The 17,136-nt window shown below is 53.7% G+C and overlaps 1 protein-coding gene across 3 annotated transcripts in view; it reads left to right on the plus strand.

Annotated features, from left to right (window-relative positions):
* The first annotated feature begins 1,389 nt into the window (after positions 1-1,389).
* Positions 1,390-17,136, plus strand: part of RBPMS2 (RNA binding protein, mRNA processing factor 2) — a 35,854-nt gene continuing 20,107 nt past the window's right edge. For all 3 annotated transcript variants that reach the window (XM_047765841.1, XM_047765850.1, XM_047765860.1), the window contains exon 1: positions 1,390-1,787. In XM_047765841.1, coding sequence (XP_047621797.1) covers positions 1,695-1,787 — 93 coding nt within the window. In that variant the 5' untranslated portion in view covers positions 1,390-1,694. The remainder of the gene's footprint in view (positions 1,788-17,136) is intronic.

A 17,136-nucleotide genomic window follows, 5' to 3' on the forward strand; every position in this document is an offset into this window, starting at 1 on the left:
TCCACACTCCATACTGCTGTAGGATAGTGCCGGTTCTATTTTGGCTATTGAGGCTCTGAAGGGTTCTCCAAGGTCTGAGATCCTAATTGGTTCATGACTGCAAACCCAGCTTTTCTCACTCCACCGGCACTGTGCATTACTTCCAACCTTAAAATCCAGGTTTGGCGGGGGAAAGTCAGAACAGAAACCAACTTCTGCAAGGTGACAGATCACACCTGGAGACTCCAGATTCTGGGAGGCGCTAGGCAGTGTCTTTCCCGAGCCTCCGACCGGAATGCCTGGGGTTGCAGCTCCAGGCGGGGGCGGGGCGCCCAGGAGGGGCCAAGCAGCTCTGCGGGGCTAAGGGCTTCTGTGCCTTAAGCGCTACCTGAGGTGGGCGCTGGTTTGTACAAGGTGGCGTCAAAGACCGGCCCCAGTAGGCGTGGGTTTTCAAAAGTGAGAGGAAAACCCACCAGACGCCGCGCTCTTGAGGCTTAGAGAGGGGAGTCACCACAGACCCACCCAAGCCTCGGGCTCTGAAAAGGAGGAGGGGAAAAGATGCCTCTGAGTGTGTGTTGGGTGGTATTTAAACCGGGGAGGAGAGGACCCAAAAGCTGAGAGAAGGGGGCGGCGAATGGGACCTCGATCATACGAGGTCCCCCCCTCCCGGGGCTAATAATCTTTTGGATACCCGTGACTCACCTAGAGTCCTATCCAGTGACTGCGGGGCGGGAGGGGAGTTTGAGATCTAAGTCCCACCCTCTGGGCTGGAAGCCTGAGGCCAGAGAGGGGAAGTGATTTCCTCAAGGTCACGCAGCAAAGGGCGCCCAGCCCAGGCCAAAGCCTAGGTGTTCGGCCTCCCCTGGGCCATCAATCCCAGGCCCCAGGCCCCAACAGTTCTGCGCTGGGAGGGAAGGAGACGGTGGACGAGGACTGGGTGGCTGCATTTGAGGGTGAAAGCGCGTTGGACACCCTGTAACCCCAGATCAGAGTACATAGTTGGGACTCCTTGAAGCCGAAGACGCAAGAGTCCCGCTTTGGGCGCTCCCTCGCCTGGGGCCGCCTGGGTGGGATGATGACGAGGGACAAGGGGGCGCGGGGTGCCCGGCACCCGGTTCCACCTCCCGCAAGCTGGCATGGCGCGGTGCGCGCGGTCCCTTTAAGAAAGTTCGCTAGATGAGTTCATCAAAGTTTAAAAACTAGTCGTGGAGAAGGGAAAAGGGAAAGATGAGAGAGGGAGAGAAAAAGGACAAGGAAGAGAGGGGAAAAGCCCCGCCAGAGGCTGGCGCGCCACGGCCCGGGCCGGGGCGAGCCCGCAGTGGGCTGCGGGGATTGGCTGCACGTTCCCCCGGAGACCGCAGGGAGGGAGGGGGAAGGGGCTGGCCGGGCCCCAGCTGAGGCCGGTTCCGGCCCCCGCCCCCCGCCGCAGCCGCGGGCGCACTCGCGGGTCGCAGTGAAAAGGCGGAGGCGGCGGCCGCTCCGGCTCCGCTCCGGTTCCCAGTGCCTCCTTCGCCGCACCCGCCAAACTTGATGTGACCCCAACCCGACGCGGCGGCTGCCTTTCACCGCCCCTCGCAGCCCCCACCGCCACCCCGCCCTGCGGCCCCGGAGCGCACCGCTCACCGCGCCCCTTCCCACCTCCTCGCTGGGGCCGGGCGCCGCGCTCGCCCTCTGCGTTCCCTTCTCCTCGCCACCCCCACCCCACCCCCCGCACCATGAGCAACCTGAAGCCGGACGGCGAACACAGCACCAGCACGGACACCAGCACCGTCACGGGCTCGGGCTCCGGCGGCACCCTGGAGGAGGAGGTGGGTATGCGCCCCCAGGATTTGTCGGGCGAAGTGCACGCGGAGGTGGACGGGGGTACTGGGCACGCGGGGCCCCCCGCGCGGTCTGGCAGTCGCTCCCGGCGCCTTCCCGCCGCTGCCCTTCGGCCGGAGAGGAGCAGCCCGTGTCCGGCGGGCGGGGGCGTGCGGCCTGGGCTGCCCGCCGGGCGGGCATTGTCTCCCCGAGCTCCCGGGCTCCGGGCGGGCGGCGAGCCGACTGCCGTCCGTGCGTCCCGAGGTGGGCGAGCGGCGCCGCGTCCGCCCGATATCTGCTGCCCGCCAGCCCTTGGTTCTTCACTCTCGTCCCGGCTTGCTGCCCTCTTATACTGCTCCCGCGTGGCCGGGTCTCCCGCCTCGGCTGGGAGGAACTGAGCGGGATTAGCACGGTGGGCGGGCGGCACCCTCACTCCTTTGCACTTTCCACCCTGACCCCTCCCCGTGACCTTGGAGGCCTGGACCGGCCTCGCGGCACCTTGGTTCACTAGAGCTGAAGTCTTGGGGGCGGGGTGCAGGGGGTGGACGAGTTTTCTTCACGGCCTCAGAGTCTGGGCTTTGGCAAAGATGTCAGCTGGCAGTTAGAATTGGGAAGGAGATGCCTAAAGACACTCAGTTCCCAGTTCTCCTCCCTCTGGTTTTGCTCTGGTAGCCAAGCCAGGACTCCAAAGCTGGCCATGGTGGGATTCTGCAAGGAACGTCCACTGGCCATGTGCTGAGAGGAAGGAGTCTGAGACGGCTTCGTGGAATCACCAACAGCTGGGTGGTTAATTGGATGGCGAAATCTGGGAGGGTGTGTGGGTGCATGTGTGGGTGTGTGGGTGTTGAGGGGGAGGTAGTGTGGTGGATATAAACCTTAAGGCTATCAGTGAATGGAGACCAGGAGCTGGGCGGGCAGAGACAAAAACTGGTCTGGAAAGGGGACAGACCTCATAGCTTTCTCAAGGGGCCTCTGCTGTGTCATTCTAGGGCTGAGAGACCCTTCCTGCTGCACCCTGGTATGCTCTTGACCAGGAAACCAAGGGCCAGTTATCCACCCTGAGCTCCCTTCCTCTTGGTCTGGGGAAGAAACCGCAGAGCCCCTGGTGGGGCAGGCATTGATGCCTCCCTCTAATGCAGTGGTGGGCGCAGGCCTGCCGTGCTATAGGTTTGGTGCAGAATGGCGGCACTGGCCCACAGCTGGGCTGGGCTCCTCACTGTGGGAGGGATGGTGGGAGGGTCACACTGCCAGCTCCCACGCTTAGCAATTCAGAGGCCTGCTGCCAGCCCGAGTCCGCCAATGGCATGGCATCTTGAGAATCTAGGTCTGTTATCCTCTTTTTGTGGGAATGGAAAGGAGGAATAGACAGCCCTTCACTCTGAAGGAGGGCTTGACATCTGTCTACTAGTGTCGTGTGGGCTCTAATGGGCCAGGGGTTCTTTTGGTTCCCGAAGGTCTGGTCCTTCTTGAACCTTGATGCTGATAGGTCTTTGGCTTTGGGGACCCTATCCTGACTCTACCTGGTTGTTGACAATCTCCCCTGAGAGTTGGGGGAGGGTGACAGCAGGGTTGCTGGTGTGTGTGATCTCTACTGAAATTAGGGGAGGGTAGCCTTCTTCTGTGAAGCCAGGCATGGACCCAGAAACACTTCTGCTAGAGGGTTGACTTCAGCAGGCACTTTACTCCAGCAAAGAGACCCTCAGACCTACCCCTTTGAAGTGGGAAGGATGAACCACATGGCCACTGTAAAGTCTTGGAGAAAGTGGTTGAGGTATTGGTCATGTTTTTCTAAGTGCCTTTTCTGAGAGAAAGGGCAGAATCTTCAATAAGTGGAATCCCTGCTTTCCTTTTTTGTGGGCAGAGGTGGGTTACAGCCCTGTAGTGGTTCAGGGAGTCAGTGCAGCTGATGCTGTCGGAGGGGTGGGAAGCATGGGCTCTTGATCAATGGAGATCTAAAACTAAGGGTCCCAATGATCTGGAGCCCAGGGTCTGCTCTGATCAGGCAAGCACAAGAATGGCCTCTTCCCCTCATTAGGCTTCTGAACCGTGGGGCCAAGAGCTCCTCTGCTGGGTTCCATCTTGGATTGGTGGTTTGAGCAGGAACTGGACTTATCTTTAGCCTAGATGCCCTCTAGGCAGGCAGTTCTGCAACCTCCAAGAGCCACCATTGGGGAAATTAGCCTTAGTAGTGGTAATTTACTCTCATGGCTTACCCAGGCTCTTTGCAGCTGGCTACTGGAGATTAGCTAAAGCAAACCTAGGGAACCAAGGAAGAAGTTAAACCCTCCCTGAGATGTGGCTGGGTAGGAGGACATTATAGACTTGTAGGGATGGAAAAGGCATTCCAAGAAGAGGGAAGTATAAAAATGGGGGGTAGGAAGTACCAGTTGTGGCTCAGTGGTAATGAGCCTGGCTAGTATCCATGAGGATGCAGGTTCCATCCCTGGCTGTGCTCAGTGGGTGAAGGATCCGGTGTTGCTGTGGCCTGTGGTGTAGGTAGCAGATGCAGCTCAAATCCCACACTGCTGTGGCTGTGGTGTAGGCTGGCTGCTATAGCTCTGATTAGACCCCTAGCCTGGGAATTTCATATGCTGCACCTTCAGCCCTAAGAAGCAAAAATAAAATAAAAATTGGGGGGTAGATTGAGGAACCCCATGGCTTGTTTGGGTGACTACTGGGAATTTGCTATGTTGTAGTAATATTGGGGACCACTAAAAACAGCTGAGATCATTCAGGCTTGGGAGGAAATTGGTCTTTTTTTTGCCACTTGGGAAGAAGATATGTAAGAAGCTTTGAAAACTTTTAACCCTTTGAATGTTAAGGAGGGCAGCGAGGAATTAAGGGCAAGATCTAAGCGTCCCTTTTAGTTTTGTCTTTTTAGAGCTGCACCCGTGCAAATGGAAGTTCAGGCTAGGGGTCTAATTGGAGCTGCAGCTGCTGGCCTATGCCATAGCCACAGCAATGCCAGATCTGAGCCACAACTGTGACCTACACCACAGCTTTCGGCAACACTGGATCCTTAACCCACTGAGCAAGGCCAGCGATCGAACCCACATTCTCATGGATACTAGTTGTGTTCATTACTGCTGAGCCACGGCAGGAATTCCCTGTCTTAGTGATTCTTGAAGGATGATTGGATAGTTACTGTTTCTGGGGAAGAGTATACATGGTTTGAAAGCATATTTTATTTTGAAAATGGAGATATTACTTTGATGATACAAGGTAATATTAAGTTGGAATAATTACTCACTGGGGGCCCCCTGAGAGGAGGTCGGTATTTGGACTCTTAGGGTGGGGAGGTTCAAGTTTCTAAGAGTTAAAGAAGTTTTATGCCAGCCTAATGGTAAGCTATAGAAGGGCAGGGATTAATGGCAGCTAAGGGAGCTTCCATTTGACCTGAGGGTCTGGGCCTCTCAATGCCCTTCTATCAACATCTTTGCTTGTCCATTGCATCCACCAAAGCTGGGCCAAGATGGCTCCTTGCTGGACCCATCGTGTGTCTTCTAGGGGTCTCTGAGGAACCAACTTAGATCCCTGGCCTTTGGAGGATGGGCCAGGGTTAGCACTCAAATTAGTGAAGGAGGCGTTCCCATTGTGGCTCAGTGGTTAACGAATCCAACTAGGAACCATGAGGTTGCGGTTCCATTCCTGGCCTTGCTCAGTGGGTTAAGGATCTGGTGTTGCCTTGAGCTGTGGTGTAGGTCACAGATGCGGCTCGGATCTGGCGTTGCTGTGGTTCTGGCGTAGCCTGGCAGCTACAGCTGATTGGACCCCTAGCCTGGGAACCTCCATATGCTGTGGGAGCGGCCCTAGAAAAGGTGAAAAGACAAAAAAATTAGTGAAGGAATTCTAGGGTCTAGTGTGTGACATGGGCACTGCCCCTTTTCTCTGCCATTACAAGCATTTGACAGAATCTGGGGCATCTTGGTGTTCTGTCTGCAGACTTTTGTTGGTGTGAGGGCACAGTTTCAGGACTTTTAGCTGGAAACAGTACCCAGGCAGGTAGATCCAGGCAAATTCTGGTAGGTTAGCCCCCCCCCCCCCCCCCCAGGGCTTGTGGACGTGTTTTGAGTACTTTGTCATTTTAATTCATTTAACTTTCACAATAGCACTATCAAGTATTTACTTTATTACCATTTTATAAATGAGGAAACAGACACAGAGAGGTTAAATAGTTTTCATGTAGCTAGTAAGTGGGTAAGTTGGGGTTTGAACCCGGAGTTTGCTCTTAACACACTATACCTGCTCTTCTGTTTTATACTGGGGGGGTTGCTAAGACTTGGTGGTTGGGGGAGAAGAGGATCTACAACTAAAGCTTTTTAGGGCTGAACTTTAGGTGCCGGGGTCCCAAGTAGAAGCCCAGGGACTGGCTCCAGGGCTCTTTGGGCTGGTGGCATCCCAAGACTGGGTGATGGGAGTTGTCAGCTCCTGCAAGAGGAGCATTTTTATCACAGATATTGTTTAGAATTGTCATTGGGTGATGATAAAAACCAGAGCAGGTCACTTCTCTGCATCTACCTTGTAGCCTATTGTGGGGCTGACCGCCTTAACACTTCCTGCCCCCCTTGATTCCCTTTTGCTTGGGGCATCTTAACTAAAGACATGCTGCTTGAAAGTGACTGCCTGTCGTTTTGGGGGGCCACTCGCTTGGGTTTCCTTATCTTCTCCTTCCCTGTATGTGGGCAGCCTGGCTAGTTTGCTTCTAAATCCCATTCAACTTTGGACATTCTGATTTCTTATCTCCATCTCTTGGGTAGGACAGAGGGGGAAAAGGCTGAAACTAGAGGCAAGATGTGAACTGCTGGGTGTTTTGCTCTGCTCTTCAGCTCTCCACCCATTTATCCTACTGGTTCTCCAGACAGTCCTGAGAGGTAGTGGAGAGGAGTCCTCACACCTGTGCTGAGCGCTGAGTGCCTGGTCCAAGGCCACCCTCCTCCAGTTACCCAGAGCTGAACTGGCATGCTGAGTTCTGGCCCCACCCAGTGGCTCCCAGCCTCTGCTCAGCCATTGATATATATATATTTTTTTTCTTTTAGGGTTGCACCTCTGGCATATAGAGGTTCCCAGGCTAGGTGTCAAATTGGAGGTGTAACTGCTGATCTACGCCACAGCCACAGCAATGCCAGATCTAAGCCGCATCTGTGACCTACATACACCACAGCTCATGGCAACGCTGGATCCTTAACCCACTGAGAGAGGCCAGGGATCACATCCACAGTGTCATGGTTCCTAGTTCCTAGTTGCATGATGGGAATTCCTGATTTTTTTTTTTTTTTTTTTTATAGCATCACCATTTGGAAGTTCCTGGGCCAGGGATTGAATCTCAGCCACAGCTGTGGCGCTGCTGGATCCTTTAACCCTCTGTGTGGGGCTAGGGATCAAACCCATGCCTCAGCAGTGGGCTTAACTGCTGTGTTCAGTTTCTTAACCCACTGTGCCACAGCGGGAACTCATCAGCCATTGATTTTTGGCAGCAGCAGCATTTGTCAGCTTCTCTGCCATCCCCCTGACCACAGCTGCCTTGGGTTGGTGGGGGGTGGGGGGGTCCTCACATCCCAGGCAAAGTCCTGAAGTGGTAGGGCAGAGCCCCTCTCTTATACCTCAGAAGCCACGCGCTGCTGTGAGGTGGGAACTGCAGACAACCCATGAAGCTCCTATGCCAGAATCTTGTCTACTCCTGCCTAGCACCAACATGGGCTCCTTGCTTTCTGCTTCTTTCTCTATTTTGTCCTTGGATGGAAAGAATAAGGTTACTTCTGAGATGTACAAGGCTAGACAGGTGGGAGGATCAGTGGGTCCTCCATTCCTGGAGAGTCCAATAGTGGATCCACCCATGCTGGGTAGCTCCAGAGTATAGCAGGGCTGGGTGTGGTGGGAAGGTAGGCCTAGGCCCATCTGTCATGGCCTTAGGTCATTTATAGCTGACTAAAGAAAGGGTCTTGGCTGTCATAAGCCAATCAGGCCACCTGTCTAGTTCTGAACAAGCCCAACACCCTCAGGGAGAAAGGGCAGAGCCTTATCTGGACCAGGCCATGGTATGGGTGTCTGGAGTCTCTACCTTCTCTCTGTAATTGGCCAGTTCCCCCACCCCCACCCCCACTCTTTAATTGAGCGAGATCAGGAAAGATTTTTGGAATAGGACCTGGGGCCAGTTTGGGGAACCTGTATTGCTATGAAGGCTGTGAAGAACTTCCACCCAGATCTGTCCCTATTCTTCTGTGTAGCTGTAGCCATATCCACAGCTTGGGATGGAGGGGTCCTAACGTGTGGGTGACAGGGGAGCTTCAAACCAGAATGTAGGTCCTGGAAGCAGCTTCCATCCTGAACAGGGAACCACTCCCAACAGGAGCATCCCTCTAGCAAACATCTCTGTCAGGCTTCATCTGCCCTCAGTCAGGTGGTGCCCAGGTCTGGTGGGCTCAGCACCTTGTGTTCATGTGCGTGGTGCTGTGTGTTCATACTGGATTAACATCACATGGCTTAAGGGTTGGAGGTACTGATTTAGGAGCTAGGAGAAGAGTGTGGGATTCCTCTAGCCAACACCTTGGATCTCTGGGGTGGTATGTGGCAGTGCTGATGACTGCAACCTTTGCCGGCCACAGGGAACAGGCAGTAGTTGGGCATTGGCTGGCCACACAGCACTAGGAGGGAAAGCGGGGTGGATGGCACAGAAGGGAAGGGATCCTTGCCTGGCAGCTCCATGCTGGAGGCCCTGTGAGCCTGCCTTTCAGAGTTGCCTCTGCAAGCCTTGTCCCCCGGCTCTGTCTGGAATCAAATGGAAAGCAGACCCTGCCCCCAGCTCCAGCCAGGTAGCATGGGGTCTGCACAGCACCGTTCATGTTGTTAGGTTGGATTCTCTAAATGAGGTATAGAGCAGGGCTCCAGGCAGGCTTTGATCAGGTGTATTCCCAAGATGTGAAGTCTTCTGTTCCTGGGGCTAGAATTAGCTGGGAGTATGAGGTCAAAGCCTTATTTAACCCGGCTTAGTTCCTCCCATCCCTGTATACACACAGGTGGAACTCTAGGCCACATTGCAGGCTCTGGGGGAAGAGCCCTAACTTTCTGGCAACTCGGACTTGATCCCCAGCTCTGTGACTGGCTGGCCAGGAACCTAATTCCTGAGCTGGCTTCCTCATCTGTAAAATGGGCGTATACCACCCTGTCTGCTACATCAGAGGCCTCTCAGGCTCGCATCCTGATAGCAGGTGTGAAAGAAGTGGAAATGATGAAGTGCTGCCCAGGGTGGGGTCTTAGAGCCAAGCCCTGATACATGTGATTTGGGGCTGGAATTAGCAGGGGCAGGCAAAACACAGTGAAACCAGCCCCTAAGCCTGGGCTTCTCCACACAAGGTCAAACTGACAGTGGAGGCTTTAGATGGGGGCTTTCTGGAGCTGAGTGGTGTCCTCTCTGGGACCTGAGCAGCCCAGAGCTCCTTGTAGGACATGGGAGGTGCCAGGGCTCCGGAAGCATGTGTGTTTCAGTTTACATCCACTGTCTGGCTGCATCTGCATGCTCTTTCTCCCTGTGTCCTTGTTCAGCCCTTATAAGTCCTGGGTCTGCGGGCCATGTCACCACATTCCATCCACCTCTAGTCAAGTGGCCCCACTCAGAGGGACTTCTTTCCCCCGGGAGGGGTAAGAGCGTCTCGCCAGTGCCAAGTGTAAGCACAGGACCCAGGCAGAACTAACCCCTACCCTGCCCCCGCATATGTACATAGAAGAGAGAGCCTGGGCCACTGAGCTCTCTCTGCAGTGACTGCGCTGAGGTTTCTGCTTGGCAGACCCAATATTGCCCCAGTGGACCTCTCTCAAAGCCCCAGGGCCTGGATTCTGACATCCTACCCTCTCAGTCTCTGTCCCTTTCTTTACTCCTTCCTTTGCCTTCTTGTAGAAGGAGAGTGATGGAGGACAGTGCCCGAGCCTTAGTCTGAGTCTCCCACTTCCCTGGTATCCTAGGAAGTCAGAATGTGAAGGGCCCTGAGGCTAGTCCACCCCTTCTCTTTACTGCTGAGGTAGTGGCGAAGGCCACCCTGGCTGGTGGCAGGGCTGGGACTTCAGTCAGTCTCCCTGACAATTGGTTTGAGGCTCTTTTCCTTTTGTTTCTGTGTCAGCTCTGTTGTTGGCTGAGCAGGAGGCTGAGCCTGAGTCCTTTGTCCTGGTTCTCCTTGTCTCTTTTCCTCTTGGAGGAGCCAGAGCTGTGCTGGTTGTGATGATGGCTGTTACCAGTTTAAAAAAAAAAAAAAAGCGTTCTCGTCGTGGTGCAGTGGTTAACGAATCCGACTAGGAACCATGAGGTTGTGGGTTCGATCCCTGGCCTTGCTCAGTGGGTTGACGACCCGGCGTTGCCGTGAGCTGTGGTGTAGGTCGCAGATGGGGCTCGGATCCCATGTTGCTGTGGCTGTGGTGTAGGCTGGCGGCTACAGCTCCAATTAGACCCCTAGCCTGGGAACCTCTATATGCCGTGGGAGCAGCCATAGAAAAAGGCAAAAAGACAGAAAATAAAATAAAAATAGTAAATAAAAAGGACCTCCAATATCTTTTCTTTTCTTTTAGGGCCACACCTGCGGCATATGGAGGTCCCCAGGCCATGGGTGGAATCCAAGCTGTAGCTGCAGCCACAGGCCCATGTTACAGCCACAGCAACTCCCCACCGAGTGAGGTCAGGGATTGAACCTGCATCCTCACAGATACTAGTCGGGTTCTTAATCCACTAAGCCACAATATGAACTCCCAGTATCTTTCTATCAGGAAAGCTACAAGCTTTCTATAATGCAGACTGCAGCTCATAAACTCCCATTGATGTGGCTGGTGGAACATGTATAAGACACTGAAATGGAGTAGCCTGGGATTCTGTTTGAACTTGGGCTTCCTGGGGCTTCAAAGTGTCCTGCTGTAGCCCCCCTCCCCACAGGGCTGCTCCCACTCAGTCAGCCACTGGGAGTTGACAGTCCATCAGTCCTCCCTCTGACCTCCCTGTAAGGGAGCCCTGTTTAGGACTAACCATGGCATTATCCAGGGGAACCTTGCGCCCGCTCAGTCAGCCTTCTCCTAGGGGTTGTTTCTGCCCTCAGCCCAGAAGCTGAAGGTCACCTTTTTCTGGGCACCTGAGGCTGACCCCACTGGGGTCTCAGTGGGTTGGTGGTATGAGATCAGGGTCTGCAAAAGAGCATTGGCTTGTGAACAGGGCACCTGGGGACACTAGGGCTGCTTCTGACATGCTTGGTGACCGCGAGCAACTCATTGGAGCTCATCTAAAAATAAGGTTTCTTCCAGCTGAAGTACTCCGCATTTTAGTTGCTGGAGAGGGCTGGGTGTTGGGGAAGGATGTGGGAGGGGCTTATGAAAGGCTTGTTTTTCCCTGTTTGGAGTTCCCTCCTTCCCTACCCCCTTCTATAAGTGGTGTTTTCTATTCAGATGACACTAGGAAAGCTCCCCAAGCTAAGCAGCCAGCAGGCAGGGTTTGAAGCAAGCAACATGTTTAAGCATTACTTAAACATGTTGATGGAGTGGATGGTTGAAACAGTTTCCTTTCCAGATGGAATTCTAACTTCTGGAGATGCTAAAGGATTACCACAAAGAATCAATTTTCTTTTTTTTTCTTTTTTCATTTTTGGCTGCCCTGTGGCATATGGAGCTCCCAGGCCATTGATCAGACCTGAGCCATAGTTACAATCTAAACTGCAGCTGTGGCAGTGCCAAATCTTTAAACCACTGTGTTGGGCTGGGGATTGAACTTGCATCCCAGTGCTCTCAAGACGCCACCGATCCCTTTACACCATAGTGGGAGCTCCAGCATCAATTTTCAAATACTGTTTTTATCTCTTTGGTATGATGTTTCTGTTGCCCAGAGTCCAGTTTCCTAGCCTCCAGAGGCAGAGATGCACCCAGAAGGTATGGCAGTCTTCTAGTTGAAGTGTTCCTGGTGGACTGCTGGGATTTATGTGGGAGTGGGGGAAGGGTGCAGGTGGCCCTGATTTTTCCTACCTGAACACCCTCCATGGACAAAGATCTCTCCCCGAGATAGGAGGTCCCTGGAGTCCAGGGGGCTGTCTCAGAGAGCACAGGGCTGGGGTTTGGAAGGAGGCTGTGGTTGTCCTTTGGAGTTAAAGGATAAAGGGGTTTAATATCCATGAACATGTGACTGTTTTTGACAGCAGTGTTTACCTTTTCCATCTCTATTGAAAGCCAGTACTTATGGAGCCCATCCTTTCAACTCTCATGTCCTGCTGCCGTCTTTACCTGAGAAATTGAGTGTTTAATGCTTCCACTGGAGCTTCCATATTTTTGTGTATCTTGTGTCAAGAAGGTGGGGGGAGTTGGAGTTCCAAAGCCCTCAGCCTCTGGTCTGTCCTTCCTGTGTAGAGGGGCAGAGGAGGGCACACACCTGGTACGGGCAGAGTGTGTAGCCTGGGCTGACTGGGGAGAGAGGACCCCATGGCATGGCCCCAAGGATGCCATACTCCAGTCCTGTCCTCCACAGAGGCTTTCCTCTGGGGAGAACACTCCTTGCCCTGCCTCCCCCTCAGCCGCTTCCCTTATGTCCTGTAGGGCTGGGCCCCATGCCCAGGGAGGATGGAGACCTCTTTGCAGCCACTGCCAAGGGAGCTGGCCTTGCCAGGGGGCACTGGAGTGACAGGTTTGCCTGTGGGGGTGTGCAGGCTGAGAGAGAGGTCCACCTGGCCTGATAGAAAGAGCTTGAGTCCTACCTCAAGCCTTGTCCTCAGAAGCCTTAGCTTGTGCTGTTAGGCTGATGCCTTGGGTATCACTGTCACTTTGCTCCTGGAGGCTTCTGTTTAATTTCATTTTTTCAGAAGATCTTTAAACAGCTGTCAATTTGTCTGAAGGAAGAATGTTAACAACACACAGATAGGAATGAGTTTGTCAGAGCCCCTTCTTCCTACTTCTCTCCAAAAGAAGGCTCTGTACCGGGTTAGAAAGTGATGGAGAGGCACTTTTTTTTTTTTTTTTTGGTCTTTTTGCCATTTCTTGAGCTGCACTTGCGGCATTTGGAGGTTCCCAGGCTAGGGGTTGAATTGGAGCTGTGCCACCAGCCTATACCAGAGCCACAGCAGGATCCAAGCCACGTCTGCAACCTATACCACAGCTCACGGCAACACCAGATCCTTAACCCACTGAGCAAGGCCAGGGATCGAACCTGAAACCTCATGGTTCCTAGTCAGATTCGTTAACCATTGAGCCATGACAGGAACTCAGGAACTCCCGATGGAGAGGCACCTTGAAAGGGGCGTTCCCTCCCCCGGGGCCTCAGGAGTAAGGCAGAGGGTGGGGGGCCACCACTTCCTGTGCCCTTCTCTGCCCCTGGTGCCCTGAGAATGAGAGGCACAGCCTCCCATCGAGGAGGGAGGTGCAGGCAAGCGGTCATTGGGAGTCCCAGGCACTTGAGGCCCAGAGCTAGCTGTAGAGAAAGGGCCTGAGAACAGACAGCCAAGACCTCGACAGCCCCAGGAAGTCTGCCCACCAGTGATAGCCTGTGGTGTGGACTTTCCAGAAGGGGCCAGACTCCCTCCACCCCCTCCCTCCCAGCAACCCCAGGGAAAGATAGGCAGTGGAACTTGCTTGAGGGACGAGCAGCCTCGGGAGCCCCAGAGTCTTGCTGGCCCAGACACCGTTGTGCTGAAGGCCAGTTGGTTGTCCTAGGCAGGCCTGGTGCCAGCTGCTCCTGATCACCATGAAGACCACACCACATCTGCGATGAGCTGTATGGGGATACCTCTCTGGCCAAATTCCTGGTCCATGTTGAATATGGTGCTTCTGGTGGGCTCCTCAACATGTGTTGTCTTTTACTGACCTCTAAGGATTCTCCATTCTTTTTTTGTGCCTCTCCCAGTACCCTATCCACCTTGTTCTGAACTTACCTTCCAACTGTGCCAAGAACCTGGCCGTGTGGTCCAGCACCATTTGCTGGTACTTGCCACAGAGATGACCATTTTAGCAGGACTCTGCTTGCTTTGCATGTTCTAGGACAAGAGGGAGATACTCTGTTGGGTTGTGTGGCTGTTTCAGGAGAAGGGGTGAGCGTATGGAAAAAGGGCCCAGGTAAATGAGTTTGGTGCCTTCTTAGCAGCCTGGGATATTGTGAGTCACCCTTTATGCTTCCTCCAAGTACCTTAAAACATTTCCATGTTGGAGTTCCCATCATGGCTCAGTGGAAACGAATCTGACTAGTATCCATGAGGTTTCAGGTTTGATCCCTGGCCTCGCTCTGTGGGTTAAGGATGCAGCGTTGCTATGAGCTGTGGCGGAGGTCACAGACGTGGCTCGGATCCCATGTGGCTGTGGCATGGGTTGGAGGCTGTAGCTCCAGTTCGGCTGCTAGCCTGGGAACTGCCATATGCTAAGGGTGCAGCCCTAAAAAGCAAAAAAACAAAACAAAACAAAACTGTGTTGAATTCTTTTTTTTTTCTTTTTAGGGCCGCACTTGCGGCATATGGCGGTTCCCAGGGTAAGGGTCCGAAAGGAGCAACAGCTGCTGGCCTATGCCACAGCCACAGCAAAGCCAGATCCGAGCCGTGTCTGCGACCTACACCACAGCTCTTGGCAATGCTGGATCCTTAATCCGCTGAGCAAGGCCAGGAATCAAACCTGTAACTTCATGGTTCCTAGTTGGATTCATTTCCATTGCGCCATGATGGGAACTCCTGTGTTGAATTCTTGTGATAAGTTTGTGGAATGGGCAGGATAAGGCTTCTTTGGTTGATCTTTGTACATTAGCATCAACAGTGCTTGATCTTTGAATCACTGTCTGCACCAAACCTCTTTGCTGAATGTTGTACCCTATTGCCGTGAGGCTGGCGCCATGAGGCTGGCACCAGTAGCTGGCATGGGAGGAGTGGTCACCAGTGCTATCCTGGGACATAGAACCAGTTGGCCAGGCCTTAGAGAGGCAACTGCATGTCTCTCTCTCTCTGCCTGCCACCCCTAAGGATCCTGACTGTGCCATTAGCTTGCCTTGACACCTTCCTATTCTGGGCCTCAGTTCTGCCCTCTGTAATACAATGAAGGTGTTGGGCATTCCTGCTGTGGTACAATGGGATCGGTGGCATCTCTGGAGCACTGGGATGCAGGTCTGATCCTGAGCCCTGTGCAGTGGGTTAACGATCCAGCATTGCTGCAGTTGTAGGTTGTGACCGTGGCTCAGATCTGATCCCTGGCCTGGATATTTCCATGTGCTGAGGGGTTGGCTTAAAAAGGTGGGGGGGGGGGAAATGAGGGTGTTGAACTAGCTGATCTCCATGGTGCCTTCCACCTGGGACATGACCTCCCTGGGGAAAAGGAACACTGAAGTACTCAGTGACCGCCTAAGGTCATCTCACCTGTGTTCCCAGCTCCAGGCTGATCTGGACCCCATCCAGTCTCACCAGGCAGCCTTATAACTAAATGGTTTGCGGTATCTGATAGATGAGGTCTTTGTACAAGTAAATGCTGAGATTACAGAAGCCTTACATACATGCATTTTGTGGTGCCTGTATGCCTGGGGCATAGAGGAAAGTGTGCTCTTGAACCTGGAGATGGATGGTGTCTGGGTTGTACAGATAAAGAAACCGAGGTTCGAAGAGATGAAGCAGCCCAGCATGAAGCTGAGATGCAAACTCTGGTCTAGCTAAAGCCTTTCCCACATATGGCATCCCTTTGCTCTGTGGTGCCACCTCTGTCTCTGACTGTGAGTCCCTTCTTTAGAGGGACTGAGGTGTAGAGAGAGAGTGGAGGTTTCAAATATTGAGCCTGGCTCTTGGCATCTTAGAGGATAGGAAAAGATTTTGAGACTTGCCTCTAGTCTCTGGGTTTTAGAGTCCAGGTAAGCTCAGACTGGTGGGACCAATATGAGTCAAGGGGTCCTGAGGGCCCCGTAAAACTTAACAGGAAGGAAAGGGGGATAAAGGAGCAGAGGGACCAGAGGGATGGGGACCCTTCAGTTAAGGAGTGAGGAAGGGGCAGGCTGAGGAGCAGCTTGAGCAGCTGCCTTGCGGTGGGTCTGTGTGGGTACTTGTTGGAGACCCGGAGCCAGTGGGCCAGGGCAGGACCTGATGGAGTTGAAAATGACACCGTCGGGGGAGCTTCCATCATGGCTCAGCAGTTAACGAATCTGACTAGCATCTGTTAAGATGCAGTTTCGATCCCTGGCCTCGCTCCAATGGGTTAAGGATCCGGTGTGGCTGTGGCTGTGGCATAGGCCGGTGGCTACAGCTCTGATTAGACCCCTAGCCTGGGAACCTCCATATGCCTCAGGTGTGGCCCTAAAAAGAAAAATAAATAAGTAAATAAATAAATGTGACGCAGGTGGGTAGGGGGGCTCTGGAACCTCTTCTCTCAGCATGTAGTTAGCCAGCCTGCTAATAAGCTCATGCTTCTAGTTACTCCCACTTTGCTTTCATCCTAAATAGGCACCCAGGGAGGGGACTGGCTACAGAACAGATGTGGCAGCACTTGACCCATCCATGGGCTGATGTTGCTGCCCGAGTTGGCTCCCTCTGTCCCCACAGCCAGATTATTGGCACAGATGGCTGAGTCGAGGTTCCTGGGTTTTACCCAGCTGTGCTTCTTGGCGACCCAAGCTGCGTGAGCCCTTTCCGGGCCTCGCTTGCCATGTCTGCAGGAGGTGATAGGCGGAGGGCATACCATCGGCCATGGCATCCAGAGTGAAGTAAGAACCAAGGAGAGCATTTAGGCTCCCTGTGACTCAGCCTCCCAGCAGACGGGGCCTACCATCTAACCATACCTGCCTTGACCTCAGCTTGTTTCCTGAGGGATGGCTAGGGACAGGATGGGATCTCTGTGGTAGTTTTTAGAACCTAAAAGATGGGAAGCAGAGGAAAAGGGTCATCTAGCAATGAGGAGAAGGCTGGAGACCAGGGATCTGAGCTGGGAATGAGGGGGAAAAACCCCGGTACTCACTCCCTTCCCTTGCCCTAAGCAGGAAACTTTGTGCTGAGAACTTTCTATTTAAGGAGGCCTCCAGGGAGGTCTGGCCAGAAAGGAGCCATTTGAGGAAGCATTTAAAATTAGCTGGGGTGAAATGGGTGGCCCCTGGGGAGAACTGAGGCAGAGGAGTCTGTGGGGCGGCTCTGGCTCTGCATCTCTGACCCAGAGCATGTCCCATTGCCCCGGGAGGAGGGAGCAGCACTGATCTGGGCCCATCCAACAGGGCCCTGGCCATGTGTTCTCTTTCAGCCCATCCTCTGGTGGTGGGCTGGGCACCCAAGTCCTAGTACCAAAAGCAAGCCTGAGTGAGTAGTGGGGAGGGAGACCTGGGGTTTGTGTCCCAGGCCTGCTGCCTTTAAAAAACGAGCTGTGTGACCCTCTGAGTGATCCATTCTGTTTGGGGGTTTGCATGTAGAT

This window comes from Phacochoerus africanus, chromosome 2, assembly GCF_016906955.1.
Source record: "Phacochoerus africanus isolate WHEZ1 chromosome 2, ROS_Pafr_v1, whole genome shotgun sequence".
Classification (NCBI taxonomy): Eukaryota; Metazoa; Chordata; class Mammalia; order Artiodactyla; family Suidae; genus Phacochoerus; species Phacochoerus africanus.